Here is a 24,702-nt window from a genome sequence, read left to right as displayed (position 1 = left end):
TGTTAGAACTCTTTTTATATGCTGATTGTGAATTAGCCGTTGTGCCTGCCTTATAATTGTGGTGGAATTACTGACACACTCAAGAAAATGATATAATGTCACAGAATATGGCTTAATGTTTTCTTTTTATTTTTTATTTTATTTTATTTTATTTTGGGCACCTGATTAATGCACTCATGTTAGGTTCTAAGCTGTCTTTTGCCAGGAGAGAATCTCCTGGCATTTTGTTAGCAGCCAGAAGAAATAAACTATACAGTCAAGTACTATGTCTAGACTAATTCTGTTTGTGCTCTCCCATACTTTTTTCTAGTTGTGGTCTCGAATAATGGAAAAGAGACAGAAAAAGTAGAGAAAGCCTATAAAACTTCTTGTCCTTTCGTTTTTCTTTTTTCTTTTACTGTGCTAGCCAAACGTGGCTAAGGAAATCCTTTTAGAATTCCAGCACTGTATTTACAGAATGACTAGGAGATTTTCTTATGCTTTAGCAAGTATATCAATTTTCTGGATGTTTTAAAACAAACAATGTGCTGTAATTTTTCCACTTTAAAATTTTCTTTTTATTCTAAACAAGCTAATTCCACAAAACATACATACAGTCTCTCTCTCTCTCTCTCTCTCTCTCTCTCTCTCTCTCTCTCTCTCTCTCTCTCTCTCTCTCTCTCTCTCCCTCTCTCCCCTCCCTCCCTCCCTGCCTCCCTCCCCCCTCCCCTGTGCACAGGGCTGTGCTGGGAAATGGAGTATAAAGCAAGATAGCCAGGAGCCCTGCACACTCAGGGCACACTGTCTGTCAGAGCAGACAGACAGTGAGTTAATAGTTGCACTGTTATAGCATGATGCTTTCTGATGCTTTATCACGAAGAAGAAATGCATGTGACTCTCACATGCCTGGAATGTAGTAAATACTCAGTAATGAGATTGCTATTATCTCCTGTGTTTTTACTCTCCTGTTGCTGAGCACTGGCAACTGTTCCTTCAGGGAAAATCCATAATTAGGAAAAGAAGCTAAGAGCTGCTGAGCTTTAAGGGGAGGGAATTGGGAATCTAAGGCCTGGGGAAGTTGTGTGGCAGGCTTCAATTGGTTTGCAAACATTTCTGGATGGATGAGGAGGGCAAGGATGATAAGTAGGGAAGGGTTGTCCCTGGCAGGGACTCAGTAATTCTGGGAATTAATTTGAGTGTATTAACGGGGCTGGATCATTAGACATTTGCAGCGTTTTGCTTCATAGTCTCCAGACTTTTACATCGAAACCTGTTTTTATGAAAATTTCCTTGCTTGCTCTGCCATTCCAACTTTGTCCTCCCAGACCTCATGCATCGACTGTAAAATGTCAGTGCTCAGTAACTCAGGATACAGTAACAAACATTCCTTTACTCTCTTGGCATTTAAAATCACCAAGACACCATAACCCGTCAAAAGTAGAATTGTCTTGCAAGCCACTTCCTAGCTTTCTAGCTTGCTGGCTCTTTGGTGGGTGTAGCCACTATACTGCCCTAGTAGGGCCCCTTGGTGACAACCTTAGTGAAAATCCTCACCATGAATCAATGTCTACATCTGCTGATTTGGGGCTGTTGCTTTCTCTGTGCTGCCAAACACAACTCTGTGATAATGACAGCATTTGCCAGCATGCTTATGCAGTGACTCAGGAGATGGGGTGGCCAGCAGAGCAGCCTCTTTGTGGGAGTGGATTTTAAGAAGTGCTAATTCCATGGTGGTTTGGAGATATTAATATCATGCTGGCAGTAGATAAACAGGCAGCAGAGGGGCATATAATGAGAACAGAACCAGCCACAGCATCTTTCCCTCCTTACTTTACCGTCATATTTTGTGCTGCTTCTTTGCAAAGTCTGTTCCCCTAGGTCTAGATGAATAGAGTCCTACGTGGTTTAAACATGCACGGGTACTGCTCTGTCGAGCTGCCAGCGTCCCCACGCTATGTATCACTTTCTGAGGATCACCAGCATGTTAAGAGTTAAACTACATTTTCAAGCAGTACTAAATCATAGCATATGGCACAGTAGCCTATTGCTTACTGTACCCTCTCCCTAAAGGGCAGCGAACCAGATGGTGTGAGTGGGGCCTTTGGTGTAATTATGACAGACACAAAGAAAGACATAACCACCACTCTTTCTCAGTAATATCTTGTCTCTTACTTTTCAACATTTGATATTAAGTCTTTTACATTTTTTGTTTGTTTGTTTTTTATTCTGCAGTTGACTCTTCATATCAAAGTTCTCTTTCCAGGTTAGGGAGAAACCATGCAAAAGAGCTTCATTGGTTATTTGAGTGCCGTTCTCCGCACATTATTCTCAGCATAGTAGTTGGACACAATTTAAAGGGGCATGTCTCATTCTGTAGTGGGCACAGTGTGTGTGAGAAGTGGTTGAGGATGGATTCTCATCTGAGGTCTGTCATCAGTTGGAATGTTGTTGCGAACCTGGTTACCTCGGGTCTTAGCCCTCTTTCATTCCTCCTCCTCCTTCCTTTGCCCCCCACCTGGCTCTCTTCTGCCAGAATGCCTATTTTCTGCCGTTCCCTCGGCCCAGTTCATTCCTGGCTCTTCTCCAAGCCTCCTGAAGGTGGAAGATCTCCTGTTGGGAGCTGTGAGAAGAGAAGCGTGTTGACTGTCTTGTTCCGCCAGTGTTTGCAACACTGTGGAAGCACAACTAGGCATCTTCTAGCTTTTCCTATGGGCTGAGAAGGAGACTGAGAAATGGAGGTCGTGCTTGGATGTGCTCATTTTTTATCTTGTGTGCTTGATAGTTTAGAGCAGATTTTCTTCAGGGTAGTGGCTTTTTTATAACATTCTGTAAATAGCCCAGCCTAATGTGGGCTTCTTACGGATAGTTTCTGCTGGTTTTATATTTGGATTGATGTAGATCTGATGCTACTAGCGAGAAAAATGCTGAGCTGGAGGATCTTGGTTCCGTTCTATTTGGATTCCAGCTTAGCAGCACACTAGTCTTAACATGCTCAGCCTCCCCCTCCTCCTGCCAGAATGCCTTGTGCCCTCCAGGTGCCCCTACTATTTCTGTTTGCTGAGTCCCATGTGCAGCCCCGGTGTTCACTGACCTCTCTTTTCTGTTGCAGAAACATTGCTGAGGCTCTTGTCAGCAAAGGCCTAGCCACAGTGATCAGATACCGGCAGGATGATGACCAGAGATCCTCACACTATGACGAGCTGCTGGCCGCAGAGGCCAGGTAAGTGGAGAGATTACTAAACATATTGAGAGCTGTAGCAGCCCTTCTCTTCTGTGTCACTCTGGGCCTCTGCCTGATTGGAAATGATATACAGCTAGAGCTGAAATCACTTCTGTAGTCCAGGTTTTGCCAGTGGAAAACAAGAAAGCTTGTTTAAAGCTTTGATAAAACTTAGGCCTCCATGCCTCTCCTCCCCAGTCGGTAGCATACAGAATATGGCCACTCTTAGTTGACATTGTAAAAGGAAGGAAGCCTGGATGTGAGTGAGCACCTCATGTCTGATGATCATCACCATTCCTGGACTATCGTGGAAGCCCAGCTTACGTGTGCAATGCATTTGGCTCTGTGCTTTCCTTCAGAGGCTTCCCCTCCCTTCCTCTCCCCTTTCGCCTCTCCCATTTATCACCTCTAGACCTTTTGTCGTGTTCAGAGGAAATGAAAACATTTATTAGGAAATGAGTTTTGGTTTCAAACCCCTCTGACAGCTGGCAAGAGAGCATTTGAGAAGCCCTGTGACATTTTCCTTTTGTCCTTCATCCCTATGGCTGGTTACCCCTGAGGGAAGAGTAGTGCTCAGCTGGGTTTCTTGCCATTGACATGCCTCAAGGCTCCTACTCAGAGAGACTTTAGTCGATGGAGCTGGTAGTTCCATGGTTTTCAAACTTCTTGGGAAGCAGTAAGAACTGAACTTTTTCTGCTGAACTCATGTGGATATCTCAGCAGTCTGTGTAGACTCCACAAACTATCTCCATTGTATCCGAGTGGTTGCATGGCTTTACCACACTCAGCAGTTCTTCCATGGCCTCCAGGACCTATGAGTTAAAAAATTTGGTCATTGTGAGATTGTGCATTGCATTAGAGAAGGCTTGAGTTGGGCACATATTACCTAATTTTGGTTTCACACCTTGTCATTGAGATAAGTTCTCTTGCTCTTTGGCATAGAACATTGTCCTCATACCCTTCATTTACCTCTAATGCTATGTCACATCCCGATAGAGTGTCACACAGAATGCCAGTGGAGAACTCAGCCTGTTGTGACTTTTCTGATTCTTTCTTGTAGGCGTTTCTCAGTTGTCCAGCCTAAAAATGAATTGTTTCATATCTTTGGTATGATTCTTAGTAGTAACCATTAAAAATAAGGCTCTCTGTGCCTATAACTTGGTAGGCTGAGGCAAGAGAATCTTGAGTTCCAGCCTGGGCTTTACAGCAAGTTCTAAGCCAGCTTTGGTTATACATTGACTCTGTCTCAAATAATAGTAATACAGTAATAATGTGGTATAGATTTAAAGATGTTTCTCAGAGATAGGTGGGCATCTCTCCCAGTCTTCTATGAATACAGTGGGCTCACAAACACCATGATGGAAGTGTGGGTACACTTTTCTTTTTTTTTTGGTTTTTCGAGACAGGGTTTCTCTGTGTAGCTTTGCGCCTTTCCTGAAACTCACTTGGTAGCCCAGGCTGGCCTCGAACTCACAAAGATCCACCTGCCTCTGCCTCCCGAGTGCTGGGATTAAAGGCGTGCGCCACCACCGCCCGGCTACACTTTTCTTAATACTATACAGGCTAGCCCCTTCAGGAAACAGACCTTCACCAAATGGGTGGAATTCGTGGGGTGGGCCAATGGGCAGCTTGGCCGTTCTGATCTGATAGCATCTTGAAGAGCAAGTGAGGCATTTACAGTGTAAGGACCACCAAGCAGAATGGTGGGATGGATATATGACCATATTTCTAGGTCTGAGTTCACCGTGCTGCAAGTGAATGCCTAATTCTAACAGGCAGGTGGGCATGGAAATAATCTGCAAAGGAGCTTAGGAAAGGGAAGCTGGAGTCAGCTCTTATTACACTGTTAGAAATAGCCACAGTGTGAGGATTGTTGAGTGGTGTTTAATGAGTATACATATATAAGGAAATTTGGGGGAGATTTGGGTTTTAAGAAGAAAACAAGCCTCTTTAGTGCAGATTTTGTGCTGAAGTAATGTAACAAGATGCTTGCTTGCTAAAGCAGTGAGCTACCTAGGGATAATTGTGTTGAGCCATTACTTTCAGACTGATGGTGGAAAAATTGGCTTCTAGGTCCTTGCACAGTTGCTGGTTGAGTAAATGGAGAGGAATTAACCACTTCCCCAAGGCCAGGAGGCATTGCCTGAAGGCAGTACAGGCCCTATAAAGGATTAGGAAGAACAACTGAGATGAGCTGGAGTGGCTTTTCCTTTGGAGCACCATTGTCAGTGATCCCTAGGATGATGGCCCAAGGCCATCTCCTAGATGCTAACCCCCAGCCAGGTAAAAAAGGAGAGTCAAGAAAGACCAGGATTCCCGCTAGGTAGTGATGGTGGGTTTATAGCCATTCAGAAAGATTCTTGTGTAGAGTGGACTTGTTTTCCAAACGATCAAGCCAGTCTCTTCCCAAATCACCTATCTGCTGACACTGTTTTATTTTAGCTTGCCATCAGTTCACCCTTCCTCCCCCATGACACCTTCTCTATGTCCCCATCTTTGCCTCTGTTACTAACTCACAGCTTGTCAGAGCTCTTTGTACATGCTGCTTCTGTCCCGCGTCCTGCCTGTCTGTTGAATATTATCCAAGTTTAGGGCTGTTTTTCCCTAGATGGATTAGCTTCTTGTTTCCAGTTGAACTCTGCTGTGTGATTTGGTGCCCTGTCGATTAGGTTTCTCTACCTCCCAGCTTAGAGTCCTCTGCAGATCTCATTAGTGAGTTGTTTACTCCTTTGCTGGGCCATGAATAGAACCCCTCAACAAGAAAGGCTTTGGTGTTGACCTCAAGTCTCTCCCAACATAGACTGTCTTTTGTTTATCATTCCTTCAGCCACTTTTTAATCTTCAGTGATTGTGTACTGAACCAAACCAGTTTGAATTAATTTCCCAAGGAAAATGTCTTGAGCTACTATATCTAACACTTTAGCAAAGGCCAAATTAGTAACATCTGCTGCATCCCTGTCAGTCATCCACTCTGAAGCTCTTCAGGTTCCTACAAGGCTGTCATTTTCATTAGTCTCTTCCTGCAGTGGTGTCGATGGCCACAGATTTCCTAGCCCCTGACCTTGGTTATCTGCTCTTCTTGGGTTATCGCTGGTGGGATCGGCAGTGGCACAGCATGCTCTTCCATTGACTTTGCTTTCCAGTGTGCTGCTTGGCCAGTAATCCTTTTAGAGAAACATTGTAAGCTTTGGGAAAAGGGCAGCCTGTTAACTTCTCTGACTTCTCGGGTCAGTACAGCTGCCTGCCTAGGAGTTGATGAGCTTTCTCCTGGCTCTCTCTGCAGCTCCTACTCTTCCTCTGCAAGTGCTTATGATCTAGCAGTCCTTCTCAGGCTGTCTTCTGATAGGAGCTCAAGGGGTGATACTTAGGCACTCACTGGGTGCTCGGGTGAGAAGAAGGGGAAGGATGGACACCACTGTTCAGTCAGTCAGCCAGTTGTGTTCCAGTATATCAACCTGCTTGCTTGAAACAAGCTCTCTTTTGCTCTCTCTTCAGCTTGCTGACCCTTTGAGCAGCCTTTATTCAGCTGCTTGTCTGCTTATGGGCAACCCTCATTATGTCTCAAATGCCTGGCCCATCTAAAGGAAGCCACATCTCTTTGTTTAAAGAATAAATAAGCCTGTTAATTCCCCAAAGGTAGCCATCCTTTCTAGCTCAGGTGTCTGTCATCAGCCACCTCCTCCCTCGTCACCTTGTGTGCAGGAAAGATAAGGTTTTGGCATTTCGTGGGGTATTCTCTGGTCTTGTTTCTTTCCTGGGCTCTATTGAGAAACCCTTGATTTTTGTCCCAGAGTTTGACAGCTCCAAGTTGCTTGTCCTTGGAATTCTTTACAGAAATTATTTAGGTGCACTTGACCCATGGTTCACCGAGACACATCTGGATTTGTTTCCCTTTTTGAGGCATCACATGGACCCCTAGGGAGCGACCCATAATCAGTTGTTGTCTGGATGGTTCTAATGTTTAACTCCCACGTTGGTTTGCTGTGCTAGTCTGGACTAGGATTCTAAACTTTAGCCAGAGCTTCTGACTCCTGGAGGAAGTACCTGTTACCTTCTTTTGAAGTATTTCCAAGCCCCTACCCCAAAGCATTTCTCCTGACAGTGCTATAAAAATGTCTCATATTCCATCCCCTCTATTTGCTGTAACACATCCAGTTTGATTTTGCAAAGGCCAACATGAGATTTTCATCCCCATGGGAGATGCCTTTACTGTGGGTTTTTCTTGTTGATCTTGTAGCATAGGCTGGCTTCAGACTCGCCGAGGGTGGCCAGATGTGGAGGTCTGCCTATTTCCATCTGTAGAGTGCTGGGGTTACAGGCGTGGGCCACCACACCTACTTTTCCATGTGGGCTTTTAGTGAACATGTTATTCACATTTAAGACCAGCTGGTAATACCTGGAGTCAGATCAAAGCCTGGCTGGTGCCATGCTTTCTTTGGGTCTGTACAATTGGGAATAACATTAATGTGTGTTCTCTCTCCTGTAGCTAACCAGCTCTTTCTTTAGAACTATAATATTCTAAACAGTAATGTGCCTGTAGGCCTAGCAGTTGAGTGTCTTAAGCAGGAGGAATGAAAGTTCAAAGCCACCCTGATCTACATAGACCCTATCTCACAAAACAAACAAAGCAATGACAACAAAGGAAGACAGTCCTACTATGTAGTATCTCTCAACTGCTGGGGTTAAAGGCATGTACTATCATGCATAGCTTACAACCTAGTATTTTAATTATGTCTGGAATCTATTAGAGTCTGTAGGTTATTGCAGAAAAACAGAAGTTAGGGCTTTATTCATTTAAGGTACTTTTTCATTTCAGATTTTGTGATTTCAAGGATAGGTGTATATATCAAAAAAAAAAAAATCGATGCCCCAGCTTGACTGTGGGAAAACAATTGTACTGAGCAATCTAGCATCTGAACAGATTGAAATGAGTTGAGATTCATTTTGGACATATGAGATGAAGTTAGGGTGACAGGCCTTCCCATATCTTTTCATGTATATTCCATCTCTTCATGGCACACTGCAAGCTTGGGAACCTGGCGCTGTCCTTAGTCTCTGAGAGGCAAGCATAAACCTGCCTTTCTCTCTGCTCTGCATGGCTCCCTCAAGAACTCATTTTTCTGATTGAGCAAACTCTCTCTTTAGAACAACAAAAAACAAGTGCTCCTGCCTTGCTGAGTTCTTTCTCTCCAGTCTCCAAACCCCACAGGCACCAGCCTCTTGCTTTTTTCAGTATGATTGGCAGTACAACGGGAAGTTGTAGGCTTCTCTACCTGAAACTCTAGGAAACTGTACTAACATTGCTATCAGTGTCGGATCAAAGGTTGTATGCTTGATGACTCTTCCTTTGCTAAGCCAATTTCAGTGGGCATTATTAGGAAGGATACAGCTCTCATCAGGTGACTCCTGGTGGTCTTCCCAGTATCCTCGCATTGATAGCCATCACTTAGTGAATGCATATTGTAAGTCTCTCGAAGTCTTTTCAGGGCCACTGGGAGAGAAATGCCCTTGTTCTACACCTACTCAGTCAGAGCTGCTCCCCTGAAGGGAGTTTTCTAGAAACTTTCAAGAAGTAGGAAAAAGTCATGCCTCTAAAAACAAAAGGAATAAAAAAGGTGAAGTCCTCCATGCTGTATCTTCAGTTGTTCTGTCCTCCGCTTACTGGTTTTAGGAACAGAATAGAATACACCTTTGGAGGATGAGGGTGTAGCTCAGTGGTAGAGCCCATTTCTAGTATGCACAGGATTCAAAGTCAATACTCAGCACCATAAAACCAAGACAAAATGGAGCCAGCAAGGCGCCTCAGAGGACCAAAAACTCTGGCTGAGCAAGCTTGAAGGCCTGAATTGAATACCCAGAACCCACATTTTAAAAGACTGATATAATGGAGACATTTGCAATCCTAGCACTCATACTCAAGATGGAAGTTAGAAACTGGGAGTCACCCAAAAGCCTATGGGCACCCAGCCTGGAGTATGCAGCTGTGCAACATAGAAACAGGAAACACCCTGCCTCAACAGTGAAAAGGGAAACTCCTAAGAGTTGTCCTTTGATCCCCCTACAACAGCGCACACACACACACACACACACACACACACACACACACGCGCACACACACACACACACACACACGCACGCACGCACACACGCATACATACACGTGCAATAAATAAATAGTAAATAGACAGACAGCAATGTAAACATCATGACTTAGTAACAAAAGAAGGCAATGTACTTGTATGACGTATTTCCGGTTGTTAAAGATCTTGAGCTGAAAAAGCAGCAAATTTCATCACTGGACAGCCCATAAGAAAATTAGTGTGGAAATTGAATGTGTGTTCCCTGCAAATATTTGTATATTTTGAAATGTTAGAACTGCTATGTTCTATCCTAAGATATAGATAGCATGCGTTAATCCAAACTCCAAGGAAGCAGATCTTGCTTTGTCTTGCATGTGATGGTTTTGCATTCATTTCTCCTCTGTCGTCTCTTTTTTTCCTTAAGTATATTCTGGGTCACAGGCATTGAGAATAATAGTGACGAACAAAAGAGAGAATAGATTCAACCCTTTACAAAGCATGTAATCTCAGAAGGATGGACATTACATAATTTGAGTAGTATCTCTAGATATTGCCATTTTTCCTGTTTCTTTTCCATTCTCGCCTGTTTTCTTAGCCCCTCCTTTTTTATCCTATTTATTACTAACAATGCTTGCCTTACATCTATTTCTATCCCATCTCTAATTTCTGTTAAATTTTCCCATGAGGGTGTCTCCTTGAAATCCATCTTTTCTGTTCTTAACTTCAGCCTATGTTCTTACCTTCTCCATAGTTTAATGGTCCAGCTTTAAATAAACCAAGATTTCTCACTTTGAATCTAATGACCTCAACAAGTGAAAATTCTCTTTAAATAAACCAGGAACTACTGAACAGTGTTAAAAACAGCTTTTACCTGAAGCTTTTCTCTTCCCTAATCATTCTCCAGTTCCTGTAACACCAGGGTACTTCTCTGGCTTTTCGTGTGAGCATCATAGAAAGCAGAGGTAGAGAAATAATTGTCGGGCCTCTTCCTCCAGCTGTATTACCTCATACCAGAGCAGGTTGGAAACCAACACTGAGAAGGGAGAGTGGACTTTCTCTGAAACAGTTTTCTGGCTTCCTTTCTTTTTAACTCTGGAGGTGCCCCCCCCCAACCCTATTTTTGGATTGCAGTTTGGTGTTACAGTCATGAGATTGCTAATTGGCTTCAGCACATGGTGGGGACTTGGGGGAGGGGGTTCACTGTTGGGGAGTAGGGTGGATCAGCTATTGCAAGTGGATTTGATAACAGGAAAATGCATTAAAAGAGCTGGTATGGGGAAGTGATTTGAAGACACAGCTGAATGTGGGGAAATTTAGCTTTTTCCCTTTCTTCAGAAAAGATGATGCACTCAACATCCAAATAGCAGTAATCAATCTGCATTTAAGGCAGCACAAATGGCCACTTCTGGAGAGCTGTATAATGCCTCCATTTCCAATGAATTTTCTCCTTTAGGATATTAAGAGGATCTGTTCACTCCCTCCATCCTCTTCTCTTCCTTCCCTCCCCTGGTTCTGATGCAAGCTCTGAGGTGACTGAGGGCCAGGGGGCTAAGTTGGAGCCCCTTCACTTCGTTTGCTCCCCTGGGTGCCAGGTTTGTGGAGAGTTCTGCCAGTCATGGTCAGATACTAAGCTGCTAATGAGCACGTCTTACATAATATTTCCTGCAGTCATTAGTCTGTGCTGATTGTATTCCTTCGGAGGACATTGTTCCAGACTCGCCTTTCTGGACCATCTGATCACAGTCACCATTCTTTCAGCACATGCAGCTGGTCTCTTCAGAGCAGCTTGTCCATTGTTTCCCTTCTTCTTGTCCTCTTAGTGGAGTTCTTGGTCCTTCCAGAGAACATTGACACATTTGAAGATCATCATCATATGCTGAATACAATTTTAATCTGAAATAAACTGTAACAGTGAAGTGATAACCGATTGAGGAACACAGCTGTAAACAATTCCTGACCACTGTAAAGCAAATCCCATTATGTGACCTTTTATGGCAGATTTCATCTTCATTACTTTAGCAATTGTAACCATGGTTATAAGCAAAGCGAACAAGGCAGGGAGCAGACAAGCTTAAATTCCTCTGCATGCTTGACTCTCCTTTCTTCTTCTTGACTCTGGTCTCCTTCATATGCAGCTTGGGGCTCCTCAGTCCTGTTGCTTCTGAGCAACCTCCAGTGCTATTGACTAATGTAGAGTAGTCGGCAGTGCCCAGATGCTTGCTTGGTTCAGCTCCTCTGCAGTCTATGCTAGGTGGCATAGTGCTTCTGAGAGCTGAGATTGTACTAGGTATATCCCTAGCCTACGTGGTTATAACCCTTGAAAATCTCTTAGAAGGCTGATAACTTGGGTAATTAAACATTGATCCATCAATGCACAGTATTTTACAGCTGCTTGTGAATCCACTTCATAGCTTTCTTTCATTGGCCTGCTTCTTTGCATCTCAATTTCTAGTAACCTCCCTCGTGCATTTCTATTTTATCTTAAGCTGCCTCTGTTCCCCTCCTGCTTTGGACCCAGAAATTGAGAAGGATTACTTCCCATTCCTCCTGCTTTTGCATCGATTTCAGAGAGCCGAACTTCCAGAGAATGCCAGCAGGTTCAAGTCAGCATAGCTTACATTGGAAAAGCATTTTCTAAAACCTGTGCTAAAGATGTGTTGCTTTTCACTCAAGTCAAAAGACACATTACATTTTTCTAAAACTGGACTGGTGAGATGGCTCACTGGGTAAAGATACTTGCTGGACTACATAGTGGGAAGAGAATAGAACTACCTTTCAGTCCCCCTGCATAATAAATAAGTAGACGTAATTTTTTAAAATATTTTTTTAGTTCTTTTTTAAGATTTATTTATTGATTATGTATACAGTGTTCTGCCTGCACATATCCCTATAGGCCAGAAGAGGGCACCAGGTCTCATTACAAGTGGTTGTGAACCACCATGTGGTTTCTGGGAATTGAACTCAGGACCTCTGGAAGAGCAGTCGGTGCTCTTAACCACTGAGCCATCTCTCCAGCACCAGACGTAATTTTTTTAAAGTAATATAAAAACTTCTATAACTGCCCTGTGTCTGTTAAGCAACATACTTTATCAAGTTTATTGTGATAAATGCAAGAATTTACAATACATAGTTGATTTAGATGAATAAGTAAATAGCTGCAAAAGCAAAGATACATTTGAGGAGTGAGCTGCTGCATGTAAGAATCACTTGAATCTAGAGTTTTTCCACCGGTGTCCATAGAGGCCACTGTATTCTATCCAGTTTCCTCTGGGGAAGGGAGGTACAAAGATACATCACTTCCTCCTCACTCTGTGCCATAGCAGTGACTCCATGCCTCTGAATTTATCTTAGGAATAAGTTGTTCCTTGTGGCATTATTTATAATAATGAATATAATCTATTCATGGAAATATCTAGCAATAGAGGATTGATTAAATGATGAACCATGGATCCATGAGATGGATTTACTGTAGAACCATTAAAAATGAAGTAAAGAAGTCAATGGCATAGGGAAGTGTTCTTTTAGCCATTTGTTATGGAAAAAAATTATGAGCCCACAAAACTTTATCCACAGTGGTACCATTTTTTTTAAGTATAAATGGGAAGATATATGTGTATTAGCACTCAGAAGACATTACCATAGAATTATGAATCATTGTTTCCTATTTTTTATGATGGGCTTTGTAATCAGGACAGCAAAAACTATAAAGCAGTGTCACTAAGGCACTTTTAAGTAATCTGCTTTCTGAGCCTTTTTGATTCCTGATGACCATTTATTCCTACCTAGCAATAATACTCCTTTGATCCTAATCTGGGACCAGTAGCATTTGCTTGTCTTCAGCAACTGCACATCCATCCCTCTGCCGTGAGCTCGTAATCCCTCCTCTCCCTCTTTCCTCTCTGCAGACACAAGAGCATGTGCCTTCATTTCTCTCCTTATTAGTTTTAGATGAGAGGATGACCTGGAGTTCTTTGTTATTTGCTTCACTGCCTCATAATATCTACTGACTCATTAGTTCGCCCACCTCTCTAGACCGTAGGACTCAATTTCCTCATTGCCAGTCTGTGTGCTCTCCATCTTTTCTGTCTATCTTATCAGTAATACTCATTTTTGTTGAAAATGCAGCTGCATAATCTTAGTGGTTCTCCTCCCCGCACCCCCCAAACACACACACACCTGCCATTCTGCACCTGGGTCTGGTCTGCCTCATTTCTGAATTGCAGGACCCAGGAACCAGCAGAAAGGCCAAAGGGATTGTTTATTGTGACTATGTTTCATAAATCTGTGTTTAGTTCATGCTGAAGCACCATATTTCATCACTGTGGCCCCCAAGCAGTGAGAGGTGTTGGAGGGCTAGTGCTTTTTGTTCTCTTTGTTCTGATTTGTAACCTTTATGTTGAGATTATTTTTACTTCTTCTAAGTTATTTATCATTACAATTGGGTCAGTCTGTTTGTTGTTTACAGTGGTCTGAGCTCTGTGCCCCCTCCCTGCTGTGCAGACTTCTGCTCACCCAGTGCCCTGGGGTATGAGGGAGAGATAGTACTCTACCCTAGAGCTTGGGTCAGGACACTGCATCCCGCGGAGCCAGCAAGCCTCAAATAGTTGCCCTTCAGTAACTTCAGCACTATCCATGTCTGTAATTTGAAGTGATTTCAACATTCTACAAAGACATTTATTGCCAGGCTGTGGTGGCACACACCTTTAATCTCAGCACATGGGAGGCAGAGGCAGGTGGATCTCTCTGAGTTCAAGGCCAGCCTGGTCTATAGAGCAAGTTCCAGAACAGCAAGGGTTATACAGAGAAACAAAAAACAGACAAACAAAAAGCATTTATTTGCTCAGCGTTGCTAGGCACACTTTAACCTGTGTTTCTGTAATAATGAAAGGGCAGATCTGTGTCAAGTGCTGTATCAAACATTAAAAAACGTTATCCTAAGTAACCCTCAGAGGGCCTGCAGTTTAGCCTTAGGAAGGAAGACTAGAACAGGAAGCAATGCAGATTTGTTTGTTGCCAGTTACAGCTCCATACTAAACTTAGCAGTTACACACACACACACACACACACACACACACACACACACACACACACACACAATTTTACTACAGTTTCAGAGAAGTTCATAGAAACTACCTGATCCCAAAACCTAGCTTTAGCTTAAAAATAACTGACATAGCAGCTTTTTTCTTGTTTTTAAACAGAAATTTAATGGGATTATATTGCTAGCAATCATGGACCCTGCTTAATGATCAAAGCAATTTATTCAGCTATCTGCTACCCCACTGAGGGTGGTGCTCAAACAGCCACCCACTACAGGGTTTTTTTTTTGTTTGTTTGTTATTTTGTTGTTGTTATTTATAGCATATGTTCATGTAGCCTAGGCTGGCCTCAAACTTACCGCGTAGCCAAGGATGGGCCTTGAACTCCCTAAATCTCCTGCTGCCTCCTCCCATGTGCTAGCATTATAGGCATGAGACATCTCACTTAGCTGTGACATCTGTTTTTAAGACTTGCTGCAGATAAATGACAACTCTTATTTTTATATTGATTTTTTTTAATCTGCTTATATGTATATACACATGTATATACACATGCATGGGTTGCCCTCAGAGGCCAGAAGAGGATGTTGGATCCCCTGGAGCTAGAGTTATAGGTTGTTTTGAGCCACTTGACTTGAGTGCTGGAATCTGAACTCTGATTTCCTTCAAGAGCAATAAATGGTCTTAACCACTGAGCCATCTCCTTAGCTCCCAAGTATGTGACTACTCTTTTCATTTTATAGTGAAGAACCTGGAAGGTCAGATGAGATGGAAGAGAAACAAAGCTCGTATGTACAGTAGATAAGAGGAAATGGAGTTAATTGGGTTAAAGGCTGGGGTTTGAAATTATAGAAAGATATAATTGGGACTACACGGTAGGTGCCTATGAAAGTAAATTGTGAGAATAAAAATTTCTCCTTGATGGTAAGAGTACATTAGCTTACGGTATGTCACTTGCTAGCATACATGAGGTCCTGGGTTTGGTTGCCATTGCTATCATTAATAACAAAAAAAGAATTTCCATCCAGTTTCCTCTTGGCCTTTCTGGAATCAAAGCAGAGGAGTCAAGTGATGAAATAGAAGTCATGATGGTAGTATGCAATATGGAATCCAAGTTAATATCCATCATCAAAAATGGCTGATGAATTTATTAAATATTTGTGTAGTTGTCTTGGGCTGGACCCTGAACCCAGAGGGTTACAAAAGGGCAGAGTGAGCACTATGAAGAAAGAAGAAAGTGCTGCATGTAGCAGCTAAGACAAGGAGAACTGAGAGGCCTCTTGTTACCCAATGACCAGAAATACCAGAAGTTCAAGGGAAAATGCAGATGCTGAGTTACGTTCAAGCATTCCTGACTTCTGGCACGGTGTCCTTTCTTGTCCATCATCTCCCTGCTACTTATCCTTTCTATCCTAGGCCATTTTTACTTTCCATTATGGTATTGTCTTTAGATCTTTTTATGTATGAAAGCAGTCCCTTTACAAACCTACAGAAGGCTACTCCTCTCTAGGAAAATTCATTGAAATAATTATGAGTCATTTCCTGTCCCTCAGGCGATGGGTATCTCTAGTGCCCTTGCTGAAGCTCTTGTGCACACATGGTAAGAATTCACTGTGCTGCAACCGTTTTATGATTTCAATAAATGCTTTAAATTTATTGAAAAATTTGTAATTTAACAAAAAATATTAGTTCAGAATAACAACCTGCCATCCCTGAATTGATAATACAGTAATTTCCATAGGATGGGCCTGTTGGTTGGTCCAGTTTAGATTCATTCTGCAGTACCAACTTCTGCCTGGTGGGAGCTCATCCCTAGAAATTTTATATGCTAGAGAGCACAGACCCTAAGAGTAGACTTTGTTCCTGCTCACTGAAGGTGAGTGAGGTCCTGTTTCTGGTGTGCCCAGGTGCTGTGGACGGGGTTGCTGTCACAGCTCTCATCTGTTTTTGCAAGGTGCCTGGTTTCACCTTGGAGTGGTAGGACCACAGCTCCAATGTGTGTGGAGCCTGCATCTTACTCTTAGACAGAGACTGTTCCAGTGACCTGGACGGAGATTATCTTCCACACCGTAGCACCAAACTGTCTTACTGGGCTGGGGAGAAAGGTAGAAAGCTGTTTTCATCCCCTTCTGCCCCATCACCCCCTTTCTTGTATCTGGCTATATACCAGCTCTTCCTGGCCAGTGGCAGCTGTATCCATTCTTGACACTGCTGGTTTTTCTGGCTTTGAACTGCTGCTTCTCAGAGAATGAAGCTTCTGAGAGGAACAGGCTGTTCTGCCCTACTGCTTCCCTTCTCCTGGCTCATCTCAATCCCAGCCTTCCTTTGTAGGGCTATAGCTATTAAGCAGAGGCAGAGGAAGATGTTGAGAAGTCAAGACTTTCATCCATTGCCTAGTGAAAGGAAATTCGAGCTGTTCTTGTGGTCTTCAGGGCAAGGCCATGTGGGGATGGTGTCATTGTGCTGTCACTCAGGTGTCTCTGGATGCACATATACCTCTTACTCACCTATGTATGTAATACACAGTATGTAGTCCACAGTATTCTTGGAGCTCTGCCCCGGAACGAGGGTTGTCTGAGCTGACCAGGAAGAGCAATGCTGAGCAGTGACATCAGGGCAGTACACTCAGCAGAGCCTGGCTCTTCTTGATCTCATATATACAGTGTTTATAGTTGTCCTGGGGTGTGTCCTTAAAGACCTGAAATAAGGATATTTACTGCTTTGCAAAGAATGTAGGTTTGGCCCTAACCCAGACCAGTTCCCCCAAATTCTTATTCTACCACATGTCCCCCGTCTGTAGGGCAACCCTACGATAGGTGAAGGGAACTTGCTAGAGGTGGCTCATGGTGGGTCATTTTTGCAGAAGTAAGTGAACAAGAACCAAAGTGACTCTGCTCAGCAAATGAAACTCAAAGTGAGTCCTTGTATTCATTTCTTACAAATCTCTCTTGCTTTGTGGCTTGAGTCCCATGTGCCTTCGGGGTAGCAATACCTGAATAGTTAATTAACCCCTGTGAATTATAGTTTCCTTCTCGTTGTTAAAAACGAACACAAAGAGCAATGTCAGGGTTGTTGGATGTTTTTAAGTGAGTGTGGGCTTGTTATGGTTTGCATTTGTTTGTTTGTTTATTTGTTTGTGAATGGAGATTTGTCCTGGTGGCCCAGTTAGTACCAGCTTCATAGATTAAACAGAGATCTTACTTAGAATATGGTGTTCTATGTGGAAAAGTTCTTGCTTCTATTGATGCATACTATACCTCTATTATTGGTCTTTTTATGTAAGTACAAATAAATATCCATATGAATAATAATTTGAACTTTTGGGAACTGGTTATGCTGTCAAGAATTCCAATTAATTGTGTTTAGCTGGCACCGGACAGAAATTGACAACCATGTTGGTCTGGGAACATTAAGCTTGAGTGTTTTCTGTTTGTGCAGGGATAATACAGTGTAGTAAGTGTGTATGGTCTTGTGTAGGCTTGATTACAAAAAGTAGTATTCTCTAGATAATGGAAAGCAGGCCTGATGTTATAGTTCACCTTCATTGTTACCTTTTGAACGTGCTAGAAATTGATCTAATTTAACCATCATATCTTAAGCATAAAACAACCTATCTGAGGATTTTTCAAAATGAATGCCTGGATGCAAGGAAGTATCAGCACCTTTTAGGAACAAAGCAGAACACATCTTGTTTGCTTAATTTTTAAAGAAAAGCAGTATTAGGACTTAATTTTAAAGAACTCTTGTTTTCAATGTTACTACTTACTACATTGTTGTCCACATTTTCTGTTTTCTCTTTGGTAGCTGAATGTTTCACCTTGGTTAAGTCCCAGATCTGGGGCCACAGAAAGAAATCTGGGGCACAATTGTAACTTACCATGCCTCACTGCCCTTGCCTGGCTTTCTAATTTACTCGGTGCATTTTTCTTCATGTATATGAGTTGTTGTCCATTCCAGGAAACGCTACCAGATCAGCAGCCTTTTGACATGAACTTACCTTTTCAGAGGCGTATTTTATTATTTTGAAGGTTCTTCTTGGGAAAGAGACAAATTCAGGCCCCTGGTGCTCAGAGGCCTCATTGTCTTGGCTTGTAGGGGTGAGGTATGTCCAGGTGGGAGTCAGTTTGCCAGGCCTTCTGAAGACTGATTCCCGAGGGGCCAAATCCAGAGAGTCTGTTGGTGACAGGAAAGGTAGTGGAAATGGGGATTTAGGGAACAGAAGCACCTCATCTGTGGCTTCCAGCCACTGGTTTCTGTCTAAGCTTGTTGTTCTGTTAGTTGCAAATCCTAAGAACTGGGAGCAGCAGTCCATCCTTGACAGTCAGTCCTTGTCAGTGGCCGTCAACAGGATCCTGAAAAGTAGCAGACCAGTGGTGATGGGAAGTACCCCTATCCATTTGCAATTGATTCCAACTCAAGAGTAATTTTGGCACACAAAGAACTTTGAAATGCTTTCTTTTGAGTAACACATCCTTATCCTTAGTATAGAGTAGACATAGACTGGCTCATGTGACTTCCGGGGGTGAGGGGCATGAGGAAACATGTAGAGTGGTGTGATGGCCGGGAAAGGTGCTTGGCACCAAACCTGATGGATTCTTTCTAGGTCTGTAGCAGCAGGTTTGTTCTCTCCACCAATTAAAAGGTTTAACCAGAGGAAAGAAATAGTAAGAGAAATCTTGGGGAGTTCCGTCTGACCCACCATATGATATGGAGGAAATTGGATGTCTACTCTTGGGTTCTTGGTCTCTTTAATGAAAAAATTAAGAACAGATTCAAACAGAATTTACTAGGGTTTAAAAGAAAATACACACTATAGGAAAACTGTAATTCTTCAGCTGCCCAGAGGAGGCGAATGGAAAAGATAAGCCCAAGAGGTCGGCCCAGTGGCAGGGATTGTAACTCTACAAAAAGAATAAAGAAACCCAAAGAACGAGAAGAGTTCCAAAGCCTGTGTCGGCTCTGGCCAGCATCCAAAAGCAAAAGAAAGAAGAAATAGTTAATTCTTTCTGAGTCAGGAGGGCAAACAGACCCTGCCAAAGCCCTTGGCAGCTCCTAGGGACTGCACTACAAGATGGGAATATCGGAAAGAAAAAGTACTTTATCTTAATGTGAACCTGCCTCTCTAGGGGTGGTTCCCTAGCCAGGTCCTTGACCTGCCTGACTGAATTAAGTCTCTTGGGATGAGACAGGCATATCTAGAGGTAGATCCCATTCTTTGCTGTAACATGATGACCTACCCGGGTTCTGTCCCCTGGACCCACATGGTGGAAGGAACAAAACCTACTACCCAAGTAGCCCTTTAACCTCTGAAGGTGTGCATACACATTGCTCATACAAATACATGAGTGTATTTTTTTAAAAATAGGTATCTGTTCACTCCAGATATGGAGGATATCCACAAATCCCAGAAAGAATGTTGCATAAGTCCATCTTGGTGAACCCATGAACTTATTGACGTTATGTACAGGAGCCATGCAAAAACAACTACACCACCATGAATTCCCCTATGTAAACTTCCAGGCACTGTACCACTCCCTTACAGGAATCTATACCACTTAAGAGTCTCCCTCAGAAACTGTTCACTGGTGGAAACAGCACACACAAAAGGAAAGCCTGAGTGTGTTGTTTTTGAAAAGCATTTCAAGCAGTTGTGAGTGACAGATTGCCTGGAATGGCGGAGAGGATTACTGAATTGTCAAAGCACCAGCTACAGGTGAGAAGCATGGCCATTCCAGGTGTTGCTGAGCAGGTCCTCCCTGATTTGGTTTGTTGAGATTAGGTGACCCCAAGAATAACCTGTTTAGGGAGATATTGCCACCCCTTAAATGCAGACCAGAGGAGGAAGTGTAACCAAGTGTCCATGCACAACCCTGGTCCTGCTCCAGCAACTTTCTCCATGTTTTCTTTCGAACCCAGAAACCCTACAAAGGCTGGAGTAGGGAGCCCTGAACCTTTGCTGTGCAGGTCTGAAGCTATCAGTACTCACATGTGCCTTCTCTAAGTAGTAGAAGGGCTTAATGACTTAACCAACCAGCTCAACACTGTGGCTTTTTCCTGTTCCACCAGTAAGTAACCTTGCCCAGTAGTGCTGGGTAGTTAAGAGATGGGAGATTGGTACCAACCAACCCATGGCCAGATACGTGAATTTCAGAGTTCCCTGCGAAATCCTGCTGTTTCCACCCCACAACTAATCAGAACAAAGCTTAGTATCCGTTATATAGCACTCGCTAATTTTTCCCCAGTCTTAAATGGCTTTTCTGTACAATATTGCTTCATTCCAGGCAACTTATCTTTTTACCTGGGAGGAACTTATTTCCATTAGAATTGGAACACTAGCTACATATTTTGCATTTAAAATGTTTCGTGTGATTAAGCACTGAAACATTATTACTTGTGCTTCTTAGGAGTGTGCGCTTCCAACTGATTCTTCCTTTGTGTCCAGAACAATGCCTTTAATTTGGAAACAAGTGAGGGAGCTCTCTGATTACCAGGCACAGCTAGTTGAAACTGGCAGCAAATGCTGGTAACTGGGCTGGGGAAAAGAGCACCTTCCACTGCCCTGTCAGCGCCTGCTCCTCACAGGCTGTCTGCTCCGCGATGTAGATGGGGTTTGTGTAGTGGCACATTTATGTCAGCAGCCCTGCTCCTCTCCCCTCCCCTGCCTCCGACTCTCTCCTGGTGTGGTTTCTATCTTAATGGGTTTCTCTTCTGCCCTTACAGAGCTATTAAGAATGGCAAAGGACTGCACAGCAAGAAGGAAGTGCCCATCCACCGAGTTGCTGACATTTCTGGGGTGAGTTGTGCCCTGGAATCCCGCTGTGAGCTCAGAGCCTCCAAGAGCCTGTGTGCTTAGTACTCACTAAAGGACTCCACTTAAGTGTTTTCTGTAGTTCGGTGCTTTTCAGGCCCTAAATGTTCCTTTTTCCAGGGTATTTTAAGGCACGTGTAGCGACTCTGGTTTACATTAAGGAAAAGGATGATTTAAAACCTCCACTCTATTTCTTCACCTGAGCTGTTGCTCCTGTTTTTAACTGTTGTGAGTTTAGAAGATACTTTATACTTCCCTGTCGTATTGAAGTAAAATTAGCTCCTGGGTTTTTTAAACCTATTTTATTCTGTGAATGAGAATTCTTCATGGTAAAGGTCAAGTGTAGCTATGAGAGAAAGTCTAGGAATTACTTGTGACTTTTAAATGAGTTCTTTCTTGCAGCTTGCCTATCAGCTGGACAGAATGGAGGTCTATGTGACTGTGCTAAGAAATAGTAAATAAGGACAATATGTAGAAGAACCGGGGATGAATACTTCTAAACCCCCAAAAGGCTGTGTCCTAGCAATTTTTTCCAGTGTAGACTTACCCATGCCTGTTTCAGATTCTTCTGACTGAGCAGTGCCCTGCGTGTTGAGGATTTCTCCCCACAGATGCTTAGTGAGTGCCCAGTATGTCTGGGAACTGCTGTAGGCACTCTGACTGTAACAATTATTGGGGGGGGGGGAGCATCCAAGTGGGGAAGAAAAAACTATAGTGCCATCTTCTATGAAGAGAAGTGATAGCAGTTAGAGGAGGTGAATGATGCTGGTCACTCTGGCGACCAGGGAAGGTCCCCAGCATGTTCTTTTCACACTGCTCACAAATGGCTAAGCAGGGCATTGGTGTGTGCCGTAGGTGAGGAGGACCATATTGCACCATGAGCTAAAGGAGAAAGAACCAGTGAATCAGAGCATAGACATGCAAGGAATGTGCCATGGACCTCAAGATGGCAATACCAGTATAAACAAACTATTTTAGAGCTCAGCCTGGTCCCACAGGGAAGAACTTGAGTGTACTGTCTTCTCCATACATGTTTACATGCCTGACCACAGCCTTTCCTCTTTTTCAGTTTGGTAGCTTATTGTAAATGTGGCCAAATCTACCTTGTGTGGGTGTCCTCATACCTATTTGAAGCAATGGGACTCCAGTGAGCTTGTCTTTCGACATAGGCAGTTAGCTCAGGTGCAGATTCAATAGGATTGTCTACTTCATGTGAGCCAGGAGTAGTCTATAAGTTATGGTCTCTTGTAGGTGGGTGAGAAACAGTGATAACACATTTTTATGTGTATGGCTTAGAATCCTGAGAGGTCAAGAAACTTTGTGCTAATGGCCTTCCAGCCATTAGCTAGTGTCTGGGTGCATCTGCTAAAGCTCATTGTTGCCAGAGGTGATGCGTCCAGTACACTATTTGGCCTGTTTTCTCTGGGGTCTAGCCTGTGAGTTATTCTTGTATATGTTATTAATTTCTATGGGTATGTCCTGTGGTATTCTCAACTATATTTTCCTTAATGTTGGTCTTTAGCTGAAGAGGTTGGTATCATAAGGCAATTTGGGGACTGTTCAGCTGCAGAGAAAAACATGTTATAAATACTAGTTTTGTAAAACACAATGGAAGCTCCTCTACATGAGGACCATCTGCCTATGGAAATGTTTATGTAAAACTCACACTCTAGGACCTTTCCAGAGCTGAATTAAACCTTGGAAACTATGTCATTAAAACTGAAAACATATTTTAGACAAATTAGTAAATCACACACTAGTATGAGCTGCACCTCCCCCCAAATAAACAAACAAACAGCTTGAGGATAGATGCTCTCAATAGCCCAGACTTGCACTGTTGGTGAAGTCCTGAGGAAGTGAGTGGGGTGGAGGGATGCTGCCTTGGCTTCCCCTAGGCCCTCAAAGGGCAGCATCAGAAAATCTTCAGTGCTGACTTTCCCTCTCGCATGCCTTGGACCCTGGTGTTTTCGGGTGTCCCTTGGCCCTCCAGTTGTAGTTTTGCTGTCAGTGGCACTGTGCAGACTTGCCTTCATTTTGATCGTCATTAACATTACCATCCCTATCCCACCAACTCACCCTTAAACTTTTTTTGTACCTATTTTTATTCTCTTTTCTGTCTGTATATTGAAAAATTGGTTTGCTCTTAAGTTATTTAAAAATAAATGCCAGTTAAATGTCCCTCAGTGACCACATAAATAAAAGGGGAAAGCTTGCGCAGGTGGAAGACTGGAAGTGAAAAGCTATTCAATTTAAATAGATGTCAGATGTGACCTTGTCTGCCTGAATCACAGATTATTCAGCTAAGACTGCAGTTTTTGTGCCCTGTGTAATAGAGGAGGTTTCTCTTTTCCCCTTTCTCACCTCTCCGTCCCTCCCATCACAGTGTTAAGTATGCAGATGGGTTGGGCGCCCTTGTGTTATTTAAGTGAGATGTATGGGTTTTCTGCTCCCTACAGCATGCTGGTAATTTTGCTTTCTGGGGGACAGGTAGGCATGTAGGGTCATGGGTAAGCAGTGTGCTGTGGTGGAAATACACCCCTGTAGTAATGACTGTGTAATGTATGCTTATGTAAAAGCTTCGTAAAAGTTTCTTAATCTCTTAAATTTTCAGCTGTGTCCCCCCACTTCCCCAGATTGACTCTCCCTTTTAGTTTTAGGTCATGATAAATGGGAGATTTTGTTGAGCTGACAGTATATGCACTATACTGCCAAAATAATTTACTGCAAACTGTTATTTATGCATAATGCGCCCCTCTATTCTTCTCCCACCACGATGCATATCCTTGGAGAAAAAAAGATAGGAATAAGTATACACTTTGTCTCCTAAAGACAATCAAGAAATGTGCTCTGCAGAAGATGTCCTGTCATAATTATAAGGCAAATAGTCTGTGGTTTTTGTCCCAGAGTTAACTGAATATCACTTTAGAAGTTAAATTTGTGCCCATTCTTCATATCTCTCCTTTTGGATTTTTAATTTCACAAGACCAGGGGTTAGGATGCATTAGAATATTTTGATATGGAGACTTAGCAAAAGCAATATCTTCTTGACTGACTGTGTGTGGTAGGAAGTAGGAACCTAGGCATGAGAATGAGATATTAATAGACTTAGGAAATGAGACACTGGCATGGGGTATTCTAAATTTATGAATGGTAGATGCTGTTTAGCCTTAGGTTGAATTTTTTTAAGATAAGCAGATCACCTGTGTGATACCAGTTAGATGGACCTCTATCCACACTTTGATAAAAGTTGGCCCATCTTCATCTTTTGCATGTATTTTCAGAGTGACCTCTAAGGAAGATTACTCACTGCCAGGCCAATAACATAGGTCCTTTAAAAAAAAAAAAAAAAGATTGATAAGCTGGCAGAGGCATGAGGATCACCCAATGAGTTCAGCCAGCCTGGTCTGCATAGTGAGGTCCAGGCCAACCAGGGCTACATAATGAGATACTGTCTCATAAACAAGAAGTGATGAGCCGGGCAGTGGTGGCGCACGCCTTTAATCCCAGCACTCGGGAGGCAGAGGCAGGCGGATCTCTGTGAGTTCGAGGCCAGCCTGGGCTACCAAGTGAGTTCCA

At 43.0% G+C, this 24,702-nt stretch overlaps 1 protein-coding gene across 1 annotated transcript in view; it reads left to right on the top strand.

Annotated features, from left to right (window-relative positions):
* Snd1 (staphylococcal nuclease and tudor domain containing 1) overlaps positions 1–24,702 on the top strand; it is a 432,108-nt gene that overhangs the window by 236,800 nt on the left and 170,606 nt on the right. The window contains exons 11-12 of the mRNA XM_028866246.2: positions 3,089–3,199; positions 21,039–21,111. Coding sequence (XP_028722079.1) covers positions 3,089–3,199; positions 21,039–21,111 — 184 coding nt within the window. The remainder of the gene's footprint in view (positions 1–3,088; positions 3,200–21,038; positions 21,112–24,702) is intronic.

Source organism: Peromyscus leucopus, chromosome 3 (assembly GCF_004664715.2).
Source record: "Peromyscus leucopus breed LL Stock chromosome 3, UCI_PerLeu_2.1, whole genome shotgun sequence".
Classification (NCBI taxonomy): domain Eukaryota; kingdom Metazoa; phylum Chordata; class Mammalia; order Rodentia; family Cricetidae; genus Peromyscus; species Peromyscus leucopus.
The sequence above is the reverse complement of the archived record's forward strand: the minus strand, read 5'-3'. Positions and strand labels throughout refer to the sequence as shown.